Source organism: Lepidochelys kempii, chromosome 2, assembly GCF_965140285.1.
Source record: "Lepidochelys kempii isolate rLepKem1 chromosome 2, rLepKem1.hap1, whole genome shotgun sequence".
NCBI classification, from domain to species: Eukaryota; Metazoa; Chordata; order Testudines; family Cheloniidae; genus Lepidochelys; species Lepidochelys kempii.
In genome coordinates, this window is record NC_136381.1 from 39,378,066 (window position 1) to 39,394,890 (window position 16,825).

Sequence of the window (16,825 nt, forward strand, 5' to 3'; positions counted from 1 at the left end):
AGTGGGGATGTCATTGGTTGGGGCAGGGTGGGGCTACTCTTATTCGGGGCAGGACAGGGCTGTTGTTGGTTGATTGGGGTGGGATGGAGCTGTCATAGGCTGGGGCAGGGCTGTAATCAGTTGGTCTCAGCGGGGTTGTCATCAATTGAGGTGAGGCAGAACTATTGTTGGTTGGGGCAGGCTAGCTGTCATCAGTTCATTGTGATGGGGCTGTCATTGGTCAGGATGAAGTTGTCATTGGTTAGTCGGAGCAGGCAGAGATGGGGCTGTCGTTGGTCGGTTGGGGAGGTTGCAGCAGGTCTGTCATTGGTCAGGGCAGTCAGGGTGGGGCCATCATCGGTTAAGGCAGGATGGGGAGGTCGTCAATTGGAGCAGGGCTGTCACTGGTCAGGGAGGGGCTGTTGTCGGTTGGTCAAGGCAGGGCTGCTGTCTGTTGGGGTGGAGTAGGGTGGGGCTATTGATGGTGAGGGCATCTATCGAAGTCCGGGAGGTGGATAGGTCCAAGCTCACCCACATCTGAAGGCCCCTCTCTCAGTCTAAGTGGGGAGGCCAGGGCTGTTGTCAGTCAGATGGGACAAGGCTGTCACTGGTCGGGACAGGGCAGGGCCATCATCGGATGGTAGCAACATGGGCTGTCATCAGTCAGTTGGGACAGGGCTGTCATCGATTGGGATGGGCCTGTCATCGGTCATGATGGGGCTGTGGTCGGTCGGTCAGGGTGGGGCTGTTGTTGGTTTGGGTAGGGTAGGGCTGTCGTTGGTTGGAGTGAGGTGTCATCGGTCAGTCGGGGCAGGGCTGTCATCGGTCACTTGGGGTGGGGCTGTCAGTCAGTTGGGATGGGGTGTCATGGGTCGGAGAGGGGCTACTGTTGGTCAGGGTTGGGTGAGGCTATCATGGACCAGCTGGGATGAGACTGTTGTTGGTCTGAAAGGGGCTGTCATCAGTCAGGGTGGGGCTGTCATCAGTCGGAAGGGGCGGGGCTGTCGTCTTTCAGTTGGAGCGGGCCGGGGAAGGGCTGGCCTTGGTTGGTCATGGCAGGGCTGCTGTCGGTTGATTGGAGCAAGCTGGGGCAGGGCTGTTGTCGGTTGGTTGGAGTAGGGCGGCCAGTCGGAGCTGGTCAGGGTGACGCCACTGTTGGTGGGTCTGAGCAGGTTGGGGGGTGCCTTGGTCAGTCGGGGCGGGGCTATCGTTGGTCAGAGTGGGACAGGACACTGTTGCGCACTGCAATGTGCATGCAAGGATGATGCTGTCACACTGAAGGCTCCTGCAAAAGGAGCAGTACGGGGTGGGGGTGGGGCTCCTGTCATGCCCTTGCCTAGAGAGATGGTGGGGTAGCCAGAGCCACAGCAGGGGAGCTTGTCCTCTCCCTCCCCACAGCTTTTCCTTTGCCCTCCCTCACTCCCTCCTTCCTCCCCCTCCATGGTGGTCCCCTGCTGTGTTGCTTAGCCCCACCCCCATACGAATCTGAGTTTAGTGGCTCGCGGTTTGAGCCGGGCGGCTTGCCGTAGCCTAGTCAGTGTGTTGCGCATGCGCGGCTGTAGTTCCGTAGTCGGTGTCCGGCTCTCAGTGCGGAAGGACCTTGGTACTTTGCTGAAGTGAGTGGCGTCTCCCCGCGCCCCGCTCTCCCGGAGCTGGTCCGCTAGCCAGGCGCCCCCGCCTTTCTCTTCCCCCTCCCCCCTCCCTTTCCCCGCCCCGGCGCTCCGGGAGCCCCCGCGGCCGCCTCTGACCTCCGTGTCCCTGAGGCCTGCGGCGCCGCGCGGCCGTTACCAGCCTCCGCGCATCGTGCGAGTGAGGGGCCGAGCGAAGGGCCTGGGAAGCAGGACGAGGCTGCGAGGGGGGCGCGTGCGAAAGAGTTGCCCGGAGGCTCGGTCACTTCTGGGCCTGGTACTGACCCGGGCGTGCCTGGGCCGTGTGAATCTTGTCCCCATTTTGTCACTCGGTTGGTGTTTGTGGCCTAGGCACCTGCCGCAGGCCAGGGGCGGGCCCTGGCCTAGTTCTCTGCGTATGATCCCCGGGGATGTGTATAAAGTTGGACAGTGGAGTAGGGTCTCTGTTACCATGGGGGTCTGACCTACAGACCACCACTGCCTTGCGTTCCCTGCCAGGAGATGGCAGACCGCGAGGTGCAAACGGAGTTTTTTCAGCAACAGCACTTTTATCTGAGCATGACTGCATCTGCATTTGGAGGGCTTTGCTGGCATAGCTGAACTGGCAAAACTCTTGTATAGACAATTCCTTACATTCAGTTCTATGTCTCATACGACCGTGTGCACAGTCTGCTGCACTACTGTGTACATGGCACAATAAATCCCTGTTGAAGAGATGTATTACTTTACAGTAGGGTTGTCTCTCACCTTTATTTTTTTAATCTAGTGCATTAGTCATACATGATGCTATCTAGCTTAATAAAATACGGTTCCTGGCCTAAAAGAATCTGAGTATGACTTGTCTCAGGAATATAAAATGACAGTAGACTTCATAGGAGACGGAAGGGTATTGTGTGGATAAGACACCATAAACAGTAGAAAGAAAAACTCTTATCAACTAGTCTATTATATGTAAAGTATTTAAGGTCTGTTGTGTTTTGATAGTTTCCTCTTACAAATAGATTGTCCTCAAAAAGCATCTCAGATGTTGTAAAGAGGTATTTTAATGGAGGGGATGATTTTGCATATGTTGTGAAGCTACTCTAGTATTCTCTTGTGAAATGTTTAGTCTAACAAGTCTGTTATATACATAGAAAACAAAATGCATCAATTAGGACAGGAACTTTCTGTGTACATCTCTTAATAAATTTCCAATGTATTACTTTCCTAGGAGAAATCATCACCATGTCATCTACTCTGTTGCCCAAACCACAGATGAGAGGCCTCCTGGCCAAACGGCTGAGATTCCATATTGTAGGGGCAATGATTATATCCCTGGGAAGTGCAGTTTTGTACAAGGTGAGGTCTAATAACATCTGTGAACCCAGTTCATCTTGACCAATCTATATAGCCTTCTGGTTCAGGACTTTGACTTGATTTATCTGTTTATGAGAAAACTGCTGTGGTGGATTTCTCATGAGCATGTCTCCAGAGTGCTATGTAAAACCTTTTTGGTGCTTCTTTGAGAGGAGTTGTTCCTATTTTACAGATAACCTTTGATAGTTTGAGTGACTTGACCGAGGCCACGCAGTTGTTGGCAAACCTTGGACTAATCCTAGGAGCCAAGCATTGCACAATTCATGTCTACACTGCCCAGTTAACATGAACTCTTACCTGGCTTTTAGCCCACATGGTTCATACAAGAAAAAAAAAATCTGACCCAGATTTGGAAGTGCTTTAAGCCTGGGTTATTTTATCTGGTGGAGGTGGGGGTTAGAATACAGGCTCCACTTTAATCCAGACTGCTTTTAAGTGAGGAGATAGTCCTCCAATGCCTTCCCACAATTTTTCCTGAAGGACAGTCAAGTTTTCCTGCAGTTGAGTGGGAAAGAATCCTAGGGCATCTCACAACTAAGAACAATGAGATATGTCTGCATACACACATGGGTGAATGAGGACACAAATACTGGTAGGGGTTTGCTGTTAGGATGCCCACACCCAGGGTAGGTTAACATGGATGCAATCACCCAGGTTACTTGTGCCGTTCAGACATAGCCCTAGTGCTGTGTGCAGCTCATGCTGGTTTGACCTAAAAAATTTAAAATTGGTGGTGCTCAAACTGGTTCATGGACTGGCCTATGTTTAATGTAGGATATTTATTGAGGGGGAAGAGGGGAGAGAGAGATGCTTCCTGAGGAGGGTCCCACTTATGAAGTTATCAACAGAGTGATGGTCTTTGAAACTCTTAGCTAAGCAAGATGGGCAAACTCTCTGCCTTGTAAAAAGAAAAGGAGTACTTGTGGCACCTTAGAGACTAACCAATTTATTTGAGCATAAGCTTTCGTGAGCTACAGCTCACTTCATCGGTGAGCTGTAGCTCACGAAAGCTTATGCTCAAATAAATTGGTTAGTCTCTAAGGTGCCACAAGTACTCCCTTTTCTTTTTGCGAATACAGACTAACACGGCTGTTACTCTGAAACCTGTCATCTCTGCCTTGTGTAACTTAATTTCATTTCATAGAATATCAGGGTTGGAAGAGACCTCAGGAGGTCATCTAGTCCAACCCCTTGCTCAAAGCAGGACCAATCCCCAGTTTTTGCCTCAGTTCCCTAAATGGCCCCCTCAAGGATTGAACTCACAACCCTGGGTTTAGCAGGCCAATGCTCAAACCGCTGAGCTATCCCTCATCCCCCTCATTTAGGAGAGTCAAACATCTCTCAGCCGTTTCTGCTTTCTTAGAGTGGGTTAACCCTTCTTGGCATACGCATTGGCATCTGAGTATTTTGTAAAGTTGTTGTAGAGTGTAAAATAAACATCTAGACTGATCTCTTGTAAGATGAGGTCTTCCTCTGTGTTTGCAAAGTGCTTAAGGGACTTCAGATGCCGCTGCAATAGAAGTAGTATTTTTATTGTATTAATTATTATCTGCTGGATGCTCATAAAGGTTGAGAGCCACTTTTTTCAACTATCTTTAGCCACCATTGAAAGCCAGAGAATTGTTAATAGCCTTGATATCATGCTTTGGTCAGAAGACTACCTATGTGCTCAGTGGAGCGTCTATCATTATTGTTGACAATCTGTCTGATAAGGTACAGTGGGCAAGGTGGATACAGGATATCTCTGGAGGGATAAGGACAACATGGTGAAAAAATAGAACTCTGGCTTAAGTGTGAGGTTGAAGACCTTTTTCTTTAAGGATTAGGGGCAATGCCACATGAGTGAAGCTTTGCTTTCTGGGACCCTAAAGAGTCGTGCAGACAGAATAGCGGTAATTAAACACTTTAAATACCTTTAATACACTGAATGCACAACTATCACTTTTTATGTCTTAGGATGGCTTGATTGCCTTTATTACTAAATGTTTGCTAGATTGATGAGGTGTGATATCTTGCAAAAAAAGTTTCACTCAAAATTAATTACCTAGGCAGTCTAAACACACGCATTCAGCAACTCATTTCTAAGTACATAGAATAACTGACCCTCCAGTCTCTTACTAAACTTCGTTTTTGTCACTTGCAACATTTAAATTTTCAGAAAGCCCTAGCTGAAGATAGCTGTAAATATTAAGGTTTAATTACTGTTATTCATCAGTAAAGCCTAGCTCTGTTACCAGCACAGTCAAAGGCTTCAGCTCCCCTTGGAGAGTTGAAAAAGAGTCCATTAAAGTAAAGTAGCAACTTACCAGGACATAACTAAACTGACACTTGATGTATCATTAATCACTGCAATGCTTCTCTTTTTTTAAACAAACCTGGAGCATATGTGGTGGGGCAATCTTTTAAAAAAAAATATAGGGTCAGATTTTTGGGTATGTACAAAGAGCACACTACAAAAACTGGGAATGCAGATAGGGTATAAATCTCAGTTTTGTGCTTTTTCCACCTGGGTCTTCTGTGTGAAGAGCCAAGCTCCTCACATAAGAGCAGTTAGTTTCCTACACTCTTGTTCCTTGCTTTGGCACACTTCGTTGAACTGAAGGGGTATGTGTGGGAGGACTAGTCTTCATCCACTGGTCCCTTAATTATGTGCATACATGGCCAAATCCTGCAAATGTACAGGTGTATAACTCCACTGACCTCTGGCATTCGTCTAGATTTACATCAGTTTAAAATACCTGCAGAATATGCCCCTGGTCTGTGAATATTGTCAATTGTCTTCTCTCCTTTCCTAGCCAGCTATGCTCACAGCTGGTATAGAATTTGAGGAAGGTGGGGATGGGTAAAGAAATTCATGTATGGTATCTTGCCCTTTGCCACTGCTGTGCCCAATCAGATGATTCCTCAAGGAGCTCCCAGATTTATATGGCCATTCGGTTGACTAAAAGATTCTATCAAAACAAATGAACCACAGCATGGAGCACAAGGGTGTGTTCATACTAGGAAAAAGGTGGCGGATGTTCTCACCTTATATGTGAACACATGGTAATTAGCACAAGGTAAAATCTTAGTGAAGACAAAGCAATTTGTAGTGTTCATATGTGTGAAGTTAAGTACCATGTTAATATTAAACTGCCTTGTCTTCTCTAGGATTTAATTGTGTGTTAATTAATGAGTGTGAACCCACCTTTTTCTTAGTGTAGATGTGGCCAAAGTGGGTGCATCACTTTGGCTATTTGCTTTGGCAGCCCCCTTTCCGCCTTTTATAACCTTACAGAATTGTTCTAACTGTAACTCAGTTTTAGTAGGAACGATAGATAAAAGGGCATCCCTAATTCACTTAACTGTGTGATTGTCCATGGGCATATTAAAAGTTTATTTCTAAATCCTTTAAGAATAGAACCATGACCAGTTGGTGACAATTTTTTGAGAGAAGATGATCACTTGGACTTCTGCACGTTATCTGACAAGGAAGAATAAATTTACTGGTGTCCTGAAAATTTAGTAATGCTGTTTGTAAATCTGGTTCCAATTTTTAGATGAAACAACACTAAACATTTGTTTTCCCATCCATTAAATAGTTCAGGATCTAAATCTGAATAAAAGTATTGCTGTAACCTGCTAATATCTAACTGTTCTGTGCTGAACTAAAGACAGCTTTTTTGAGATTGCAGTAGTCTTGTATCAGGTGATACGGCACCACCAAGTGAATTACAAGCTTTCTGCATCTGTTACACAAATTTTTCTACTCCTTAAAACTTAATTCTCTACCTTTTTGCATTTCAGTACGGCGTGTCTGAACCCAGAAAACAAGCATATGCAGACTTCTATAAAAACTATGATTCCATGAAGGACTTTGAGGCCATGAGGGAAGCTGGTGTGTTTGAAAGTGTACAACCCAAAAACTCATAAGCAGCATATGTAGGTAATAATAAAATGCCTTACATCAAACTGATCTCACTAACTTCTGTTTACATTGATACACTGGAAACTTCCCATTTTGATTTTTTTGATCAAGTTCTACCCTTAAATTGGCTTCCAGTTAAATGGAGGTGAGAGTTCCTGAAGTTTAGAAAAGGAAAAAGGGTCTCAGTGGGAACTACAGATAATGTTTCTTTTGTTACTATATCATTAGGGCCAGTGATGATAAATGCAAAGTATTGCATATTGAGGGGAAAAATTGAACTACTTATACACCCTTTGGGGCTAATAAATTAACAGTATTAACTTAAGGAATGGACTTGGCATCATCCTCATCTCTGCGTGATGTGCAGTTGTCAAAAAAGCAAAATGTTAAGATGCATAGGGAGTAGAAAATATTATATAAATCAGTGGTTCACCCTAACTTGCAATAGTGTGCAGTTATGGTAACCCTATCTCAAAAAGGAAGACACTCGATGAAGAATTGGGATATGGGATATGAAACTGAGATTGATTTCTTCATTGACAACTTTCTTCCATTTCTCTTAAAACTACTTCTTCAAAGACTGACCAAGGGCAATGGCTTCTCCATTCTTTCGGTGCTCAGGAATGTTCACTGTGATCATCACATGATGATTTATCTTTCTAAATTATCCTGGCCAACTAGGGTTTGACTTTTAGTCTCATTCAGTTTGTTACTTGTTAAATGAACAGGTCAAGTACTGGACTTAATGGTGTTAATGTTTGTCTTGCTTCCACACACAAACATAACATCAGATAGCAGCTGGTTCTGGTATAACAAACGAAGGATGATGGATGCTTCTCATATAGTTGTAAAGTAAAAATGCAAAACAGAGTAGTGTAAACTAATAATGGGATTATTGACCATCCTTTTATTCTTCCTCCCAATGGAAATTCTGCATGTTTTTAGGAACATGTAAGAGTGTGGTAAATAACATAGGGATCACTTTACCTTTGTACTCCTACCTTCAGTTTAAGATCATAATAAAGAATACTGCTAATGTATGTTTATGTAAACTAACTTTTTCAGGCACTTACATCACCAATGCTTTGGTCAGGTGGCCTTCTTCAGGGTGTTTTGAAAAGCTATCTGGCAAGAATGTCAGATCTAAGTATGGGAGGAAAATCAACTGAAAGACTACTGCCAACAAACTTACAAGTTTAAAACTCTTTAATTGAAACTAAGAACAGAGCTTTGCTGTGCAAACAGAGCTAAAAGAAACTCTTGATTACACCAAGACACTGTACGCATTCCAGTATGCAACCAATGTACAAAAGTCTTTCTCTGACCAGGTTGAGTGCACCTGTTTGTTAGAACTGTGAAACATTAACTAGCTCAAGGCTTTAAAGGGATTTTGGGATTATCCTTTCCTCATCATTTACCCAGTGGCATTAGTTGAGAGAGAGTGGCACAAATACTATAATCTTAATCTGTAACTGTGCTTAGGTAGAGCATTAGAAGAATTATCAACAGATGTGGAGATGTAATGCAAAAATATCCTCAACTTCTGCAGTAGGAGAGAAGCTGGTTGGGACCTACAGTGATTGTAGGGTGCATATGACTGCCTAGGTCAGGGGTTCTCAAACTGGTGGTTGGGACCGCTCAGGGGTCACAAGGTTATTACATGGGGGCGGGGGGAACGGTCACAAGCTGTGAGCCTCCACCACAAACCCTGCTTTGCCTCCAGCATTTATAATAGTGTTAAATTAAAAATGCTTTTTTATATATTTATAAGGGGGCTCACACTCAGGCTTGCTATTTGAAAGGGGTCACTAATACAAAAGTTTGAGAACCACTGATCTAGGTAAATCAGAAGGAGGGGGAAAGAGGAGATATAATTTAACATTGCTGCTTCTGACATCTGTGGAAGATTGCACCTGCACTTTCTGCCTATATAGTGAATGGGGAGATCTCCCAGCCCCTCCAAATATATATATGAAACTGGATGAAGGTTCAGTTTTGATGCTATTTTTGCTATGGACACCTGTCTTGTAGGAACTGTACTAATACCAACCTGTTGAAGGTCTGGATAAGTAAATAGAAAATTTGTCATAGGCTTTCGTGATCCATGCTGAAGATGTGTTAGACTATATCTAATACTGCAGCAAATCCAGTGGTTTGGACTGACTAACTTAAAAATAGACTCTGAAAATCCTCTTGTTTCCCCCCCATCCCTTCTCCCCAATTTTAGGGCTAATACTACTGCTTTTAACCTGCTGTTTTTGGAATGTTTCTTGCAGTTACCAAAGAGGAAGTAGATCAGTGATTAGCATAGGACTTGAGAGACTGAGGTTCAAATCCCTGCTCCGCTATAAACTTATGCATGACATAGGGCAAAGAGGTAGGACTAGCACTTCAAAGAGCTTTCAGCACTGCAGTGCTGAGTCTTGCAATGCTTGACTTTTGGGTGTGTTGCTACCGGGTGGAATCCACAGCCCCAAGGTAGGCACCTAGGATGTTTTATAATGCATGAAAAGAGTTAGATGCCTAAGAATGAGACCTAGAAAAACCAGCATGCTGTGTGGGGAGCTGCTGAAGGTACCCAAAAGAAAATGCTGAGGAGACCTAAACCCCGTTCCTCAAAGACAGGTGACTAGGTCTGGTTTGGAGAGAGGCTCCTCTCTCCATTTGCATTCACAGCCATGAATGAACCCTCCCTGGAAGTTAGGTGTGTAATCTCTTTCTTGCCGCCTCCTGTGTGTCCTCCTTTCCCCCCATGCCCCCTCCTCCCCCCAAAAATAGTGTCAGCAGTGGAGCCACTCTTACCCAGGCTGTTGCAGATCTGGGTTCAATTCCCCTGTCTGCCTGATTTGGAGAAGGGAGGTTTGAATTCTGGTCTTTGTCATCTCTGGAGAGTGCCCTAACCACTGTGCCGTGGGGTATTCTGGGGCAGGTCTCTGAATCTCTGCCTTTGCTCAGCTCATATTTAAGTATTTATACACAGTGGAACAGCTTCTACAAGAGAGATTGAGACCTGCTGCCGAATACCCCAACCCAGTGGTTAGGGCACTCTCCTGGGGATACCAGAGTTCAAATCCCTTTCCCCCCTGGGGTTAGGGTAGCAAATGAGCCTGGGTGTCCTACAGCTTGTGTGAGTGCCCTAATCGAAAGACTAAAAGTTATAAGGGGGAACGTTGGCTCCTCTAGCTATTTTGGGTGGGTTTAGTCTGAGTGCCTATTGGATAGGGCCCTGCATGTAAGAGAGCTAGTTTGAGGATTCTGCTGGGGTTTAGGCATATGCTAGGCATCTAGACCTAGGCAGCTGTGTGAATGCTCACTGGCAGATTTTTAGGTACCTAGGGGACCTACAGAGTTAGGTGGTAACTGAGCGGGGATATTGAGGAATTTAAATGCCTCAGTCCAACATTTAGGTACCACCAAGTTGTTTTGTGGATCAAGCCCATAGTACTTCCATTCTCCATCTGTAAAATGGGGATAATAGTCCTTCCTCACAGGCGTGTTAAGGATAAACACACAGGCTGTGAGGTGCTCAGATACTGTGGTAATGGGGACATACAATATAGATGTTCTGGTGCTACGGTCTTGCATGACTCTTGTCATAGAGCGCAGCTGTGAAGGATTGAGATTGAGGGTGTTTAGTTTAATACAGAGAAGTAATTTAACAAACATGGATTTCTTCCTTTCCAGGTAATCCACCTGCATTCATTTGTTTCCTCTGTTGCATTCCTTTCTTTTTTAGGCTTCTTGCTACAGTACTTAGTAAGATGTCTTATTTTTTCCATCATACACTTGTGCATTTATCAATGCTGTGTACATAATGAATCTTGAAGGCTGTTCCAGATCTTATTTTGTAGCTCTTGATTTGTTCCATGTTTCAGTTTTATTTACCACATGCAGTGTCTTAATAAGCCATGAGGAAATCATAGTGGGAAATTTCTCTAGACTAAACTACTGGCATAAACACTTTTCCTCTCTGTTTGAATTCATACATCCTAATGTTTTTACTTCTGAGAGCTAGGATTGTCCAAATATATTAACTCGTGTTTTTCTTATTTTGCAGATCATCTTCAAGGAGACTTGACAGCTTAAACTTGTTTCTTCAGTCAACTGTAAAATGTGTAATACACTTCAGTGGCGGGCATGCTATAGTGTAATTCAATAAACTAAATACTTAATGAAGCTTATTTATCTTAACTGTTGACCATGACTGTTTAGATGCTGAGGGAAGGGGTGGAAATTCAGGTGGTACTCTTCATATAATGCTAAAGACAAGTTGAGAGATAAAATAGAGATCCTGAACCCTTGTGGTTACTAAAACTAGTTTTTTTCCCAAGAGTAGGAGTGTTATCTCCATTATTCTGGCCAAAATCAGCTGAGCCAACAAATTTGCAGGTAGGCAATACAGACAGCATTGTTTGCTTTCTGGCCTAAAGTGTTCAATAGGCAACAGCTGCTTGGACAGCACTTTCAGAGGATTCCTATAAATAGTATTTACAAAAAATTGAAAGGTTTTTTGCTTAGGTTACAAAGTTTAAAATGTACCAGAGTTAAGGTTTCCAGGGCCACATAATTTCCTCCCTTCCCCTTCAAAATTCAACCTGTACTACTGAATGAGGCAAGGTCCTCTTGAGAATATGTGGTCATGTAATTAAAGACAGCATCCTAATGCATACACAAAAGGGGTTGCAAATTAATATTGCCCATGCAACCTTAATCTGGCAGTTCCAAACTTTTGACTGATAGAACTCTTAAATAAAATGACCTTTAAGGGTTGTGGGTTGACTGGGAGGTGTGCATGGGAGAGTTTTGAGTCATTAGCACTTCCTTCCCTATCACACTCACATTCATTGGAGGAAAGGGGGAAGAAACAGACACAGGGAAGGGGAAAGGTGAGAGAACAGTGTGAGATCTTCCCTCCCCTCCCCCAATGTATTTTTATACTTTCTCCCATCAAGTTGCCTGTTTGCTTGCTGTCTGGTCTTCTCCTTTCTGTTCCTAGACTCACTACTCTTGAGTTCTCTGCTGGTTTTCCTCTCTCCTCCATTTTAGTCTTTGGCTCACCTCCCTTTTCTTTCTTAGGAGTACTCTTTTTTTCTTCCCCTCTGTCCTGCAATGCTCTGTATCTCCAACACATTCCAGAAGCTTAAACTCTCACGGTTCCTGCTACAAGCTGAAGGCCCCTACTTATTCCCCTTTCTGCTGAAAATGCCTTCTTACTTTTTTTCTCCCCTGTGTGCCCCCCCTTAACACCCTTCCCCAATAGTGCTGGAATGTGACTCCTAGGGCTGGCACCAGCCCGCTACCTTTGGGTATAGGCAGCAGTGCATGACAATTGGAAGATCATTTAACTACTTAAGGCCCCAGATCCTAGATATATGCCTGTACCTCAGGCACTGTATGGTCAAGGAGAGGGGCTAGGGAAGACAAGGGCAAGTGTACCTAGTGGCAGCCGAAGGCACTCAGGTGCAAACATATTGAAGTAAGAAAATGCATGATTAAAGTACCTAAACAAACTTTCCTTTGTGCTGTGGTGATTTGAGAGGAAAATGTTCTGTAAAAGTCAGTTTAATTTACTCTGGGACTGCGAACACTAAAATGTCCATTGTGATTACTGCATGACATCAATACAGAGCCATTAAAGGTGGGTTCGCAAAAAGAAAAGGAGTACTTGTGGCACCATAGAGACTAACCAATATATTTGAGCATAAGGTATCGTGAGCTACAGCTCACTTCATCGGATACATACTGTGGAAAATACAGAAGATGTTTTTATACATACAGACCATGAAAAAATGGGTGTTTATCACTACAAAAGGTTTTCTCTCCCCCCACCCCACTCTCCTGCTGGTAATAGCTTATCTAAAGTGATCACTCGCCTTACGATGTGTATGATAATCAAGGTGGGCCATTTCCAGCACAAATCCAGGGTTTAACGAGAACATCTGAGGAACAGTGGGAGGGGGGGAGGAATAAACAAGGAAATAGGTTACTTTTTATAATGAATCAACCATTCCCAGTCTCTATTCAAGCCTAAGTTAATTGTATCCAATTTACAAATTAATTCCAATTCAGCAGTCTCTCGTTGGAGTCTGTTTTCAAAGTTTTTTTGTTGAAGGATAGTCACTTTGAGATCAGAAATCGAGTGACCAGAGAGATTGAAGTGTTCTCCGACTGGTTTATGAATGTTATAATTCTTGACATCTGATTTGTGTCCATTTATTCTTTTACGTAGAGACTGTCCAGTTTGCCCAGTGTACATGGCAGAGGGGCATTGCTGGCACATGATGGCATATATCACATTGGTAGATGTGCAGGTGAACGAGCCTCTGATAGTGTGGCTGATGTTATTAGGCCCTGTGATGGTGTCTCTTGAATAGGTATGTGGGCACAGTTGGCAATGGGCTTTGTTGCAAGGATAGGTTCCTGGGTTAGTGGTTCTGTTGTGTGGTATGTGGTTGCTGGTGAGTATTTGCTTCAGGTTGGGGGGCTGTCTGTAGGCAAGGACTGGCCTGTCTCCCAAGATTTGTGAGAGTGTCGGGTCGTCCTTCAGGATAAGTTGTAGATCCTTGATAATGCGTTGGAGGGGTTTTAGTTAGGGGCTGAAGGTGATGGCTAGTGGCGTTCTGTTATTTTCTTTGTTAGGCCTGTCTTTTAGTAGGTGACTTCTGGGAACTCTTCTGGCTCTATCAGTCTGTTTCTTCACTTCCGCAGGTGGGTATTGTAGTTGTAAGAATGCTTGATAGAGATCTTGTAGGTGTTTGTCTCTGTCTGAGGGGTTGGAGCAAATGCGGTTGGATAGCTTACTTGCCTTTCTTACGTTTACACTTTAAAAAGAATCCAAACATGTTATCTTGGCTTTGAATTTCCTGGGTTTATGTTTGGTTCTGGGATAACTAAAGCAGCTGTGCAATGTGTTTTAAGGTAATGATGCATGCTGTTAACTGTAATTCCATTTTATCATAGATAAGGTCTAGGAATATAGAGTGAGGCTTAGCTTCAGTCACTGTGGTGTTTCAACCAACCCTCCATACTGAATTTAGGTCAAGCTATCCTGTACATTCTCAAACTTGGACAAGATGGCCTGTTACAAGAAGTAATTAAAACACTCTTGTTCTTACATTAAACAGAACACACTAACCTCAAATAATGTGAATCAGTGTCACATTTATAGCTAGAATGTAGGAAACTGCTTCAGAGTGTTTTTGGCTTGACAAAAGATTCTAGAGTTGCTCAATAATGTCTTTAAAGTAATTTTCCTTGTAATACCTACTGTTCAGAGAACATAGACTCCATCTCTCCCATAAGCAGACAATAAAGTCTTCCCATGAAGAAGCACAGCAAATTAAGCCATTTGTATTCTATTTGGAAGGTCTTAAGTTCAAATAGAGTTGGCATAGCATTTATATTTCAAATAGACCATTAACTTTTCAACATTCAGTATGGACCATGCAGAAACAGTAATGAAACTCCTTGTGTAACTTTTAGTTGATTCAAATCTTCTGTGTTACTTCATATTAGTGTTTTGAAGAAAATCCCATCCATAAAGGTTTTGCTGTGAAGTAGGGAATACACTTTTATTTGATGTCAAGTATCAGAGGGGTAGCTGTGTTAGTCTGTATCCACAAAAACAACAAGGAGTCCGGTAGCACCTTAAAGACTAACAAATTTATTTGGGCATATGTTTTTTTTTTACCACAAAAGCTTTTCTTCAGATGCATGGAGTGAAAATTACAGATGCAGGCATAATATAATGACACATGAAGAGAAGGGAGTTATGTCACAAGTGGAGAACCAGTGTTGACAGGGCCAATTCAATTAGGGTGGATGTAGTCTGCTCCCAATGAGGAGGTGTCAATTCCAGGAGAGGCAAAGCTGTGACACCATCAGAGGCTCATTCACCTTCACATCTACTAATGTTATGTGTGCCAGCAATGCCCCTCTGCCATGTACATTGGCCATACCGGACAATCCCTATGTAAAAGAATAAATCGGACATCAGGAATGGTAACATACAAAAGCCAGTAGGAGAACACTTCAATCTTCCTGGACATTCTTTCTTCAAGTATAGCTACTTTTAAAGCTGTTACAGAAACTTCAGAAACAGACTTCAAAGAGAAACTTCAGAACTAAAATTCATTTGCAAGTTTAACACCATTAATTTGGGCTTGAATAGGGACTGGGAGTGGCTGGCTCATTACAAAAGCAGCTTTCCCTGTCCTGGAATTGACACCACCTCATCAATTATTGGAAGTGGACCACATCCACCCTGATTGAATTGGCCCTGTCAACACTGGTTCTCCACTTGTGAGGTAATTCCATTCTCTTCATGTGTCATTATATAATGCCTGCCTCTGTAATTTTCACTCCATGCATCTGAAGCAGTGGTTTTTTACCCACACAAGCTTATGCCTAAATAAATTTGTGCCACCGGACTCCTTGTTACTTTTATTTGAGCTTCATATAGATAGTATTAACGGTGGTAGGGAAACACTCTCTCCCACAAATGTAAACTGAATATTATAGCATGATAGAAAAAGACAATCCTTGCTCTCTCAAAGCTGTAACTATCCCAGCCTGTTAAGCATGTGCAGCAAACATTTCTACTGCCTAGTGCTGTCTCAAGCACATCTATAGGTTCTAATATTTTAGTTCCACAGAGCTTTGGTGACACTAATTTGTTAATGGCAGATGGCAGGCTCGTGGAGTCAATTTCTTGCGCAGGCCACTATCTAAACAGACCTTATTTTTCTCATTCCTTTCTGCAAATTTAGCTTTTAAATCATTTTGCTTTTGAAGCCTGACTTCTGTTTTACCAAGTTGATTGCTGTAGTAAAGATTGCTTCAAAAAGGCAGACTACATAGAGACAAAAAATCCCTCTCTGTCCTGTGTCCTCTTCCCGCAGCTGGAAGAGAAATGTGCCTTTCTTAAAGAAATATAGGGCTGGAAGGGAGCTGGAGACACCAACTTGTCCAGCCGTCTGTGCTGAGGCAGGACTAAGTAAATCTAAAGCATTTGTGACAGGTGTATGTCCAACCTGTACTTACTAACCTCCAGTGAGGAGGATTCCACAACCTCCTTAGTTACATTCTGGAATAGATTTCTATCTTTAGAGTTGAAAAGTTTTTCCTAATACCTAGCCTTCTTGATTACTTCTTGTTCAACCTCCAGTGGGCATGGAGAACAATAGAGCAACCCCTTATGCCTCAAATGGTATCAGTTTCTCCGCCTTGGTCATCTTTCATTAGATTAAACATAGCCCTAGGTCAAGTTTTCTAAACCTTTTATCATTTTTGTTGCTCTCTTGTGAGCTTGCTACAATTTGTCCCCATCATTCCTAAAGGGTTGCACCCAAATTGGAACCAGTACTCTACCTGAGGCCTCACCAAGGCTGAGTCGCATGGGACACTTGCTGCCTATCCCTTCTTCTGCCTTCCATATAAGACTCCTGTCAATGCAGTTATGAAAAAGGCTAATCGTCTGGGATGCATCTGTTGACTAATAGTCAATTCATGATCCATTATAATCCCCAGAGCCTTTTCAGCAGTATTACTGCCTCACCAGTGTGACAGGGTCAGGCCAGATGGCTGCAAGAGAGTGATAAAAGGCAGATATATTAGCCCCAGGTTAAGTAGGTCCCTTTTCCCTGGGTAAGGTAACAGGGAAGGTTCCGGAACACTCAAACTTTCTGGGAACAAGGCAGCCAGGCTGATTAGAACACCTGCAGCCAATCAAGAAGCTGCTAGAATCAATTAAGGCAGGCTAATAAGGGCACCTGGGTTAAAAAGGAGCTCACTTCAGTTTGTGGTGCACATGCGAGGAGCTGGGAGCAAGAGGCTGAGAGTGAGAAGGCGGAAGACTGAGAAGTACAAGCATTATCAGACAGCAGGAGGAAGGTCCTGTGGTGAGAATAAAGAAGGTGTTGGGAGGCGGCCTCCGGGAAGTAGCCCAGGGAATTGT

General features: G+C 43.6%; 1 protein-coding gene across 2 annotated transcripts; it reads left to right on the forward strand.

Annotated features, from left to right (window-relative positions):
• Positions 1 to 1,488: 1,488 nt before the first annotated feature.
• COX6C (cytochrome c oxidase subunit 6C) lies at positions 1,489 to 12,381 on the forward strand. 2 transcript variants are annotated; one of them, XM_073330459.2, is made up of 4 exons: positions 1,489 to 1,595; positions 2,818 to 2,945; positions 6,750 to 6,888; positions 10,928 to 12,381. In XM_073330459.2, exons 2-3 carry the CDS (start codon positions 2,832 to 2,834, stop codon positions 6,873 to 6,875), a joined length of 240 nt encoding a protein of 79 aa, XP_073186560.1. In that variant the 5' UTR covers positions 1,489 to 1,595; positions 2,818 to 2,831; the 3' UTR covers positions 6,876 to 6,888; positions 10,928 to 12,381. The 2 variants fall into 2 exon arrangements, with proteins under 2 accessions (XP_073186560.1, XP_073186562.1); XM_073330461.2 differs by having other exon boundaries at positions 6,750 to 6,884.
• Positions 12,382 to 16,825: the final 4,444 nt, after the last annotated feature.

Coding starts and splice junctions, on each gene's coding strand:
- COX6C (XM_073330459.2), top strand. CDS start 2,832: ATGTCATCTACTCTGTTGCCCAAACCACAGATGAGAGGCCTCCTGGCC. Junction 2,946..6,749: donor GAAGTGCAGTTTTGTACAAG/GTGAGGTCTAAT, acceptor TTTGCATTTCAG/TACGGCGTGTCTGAACCCAG.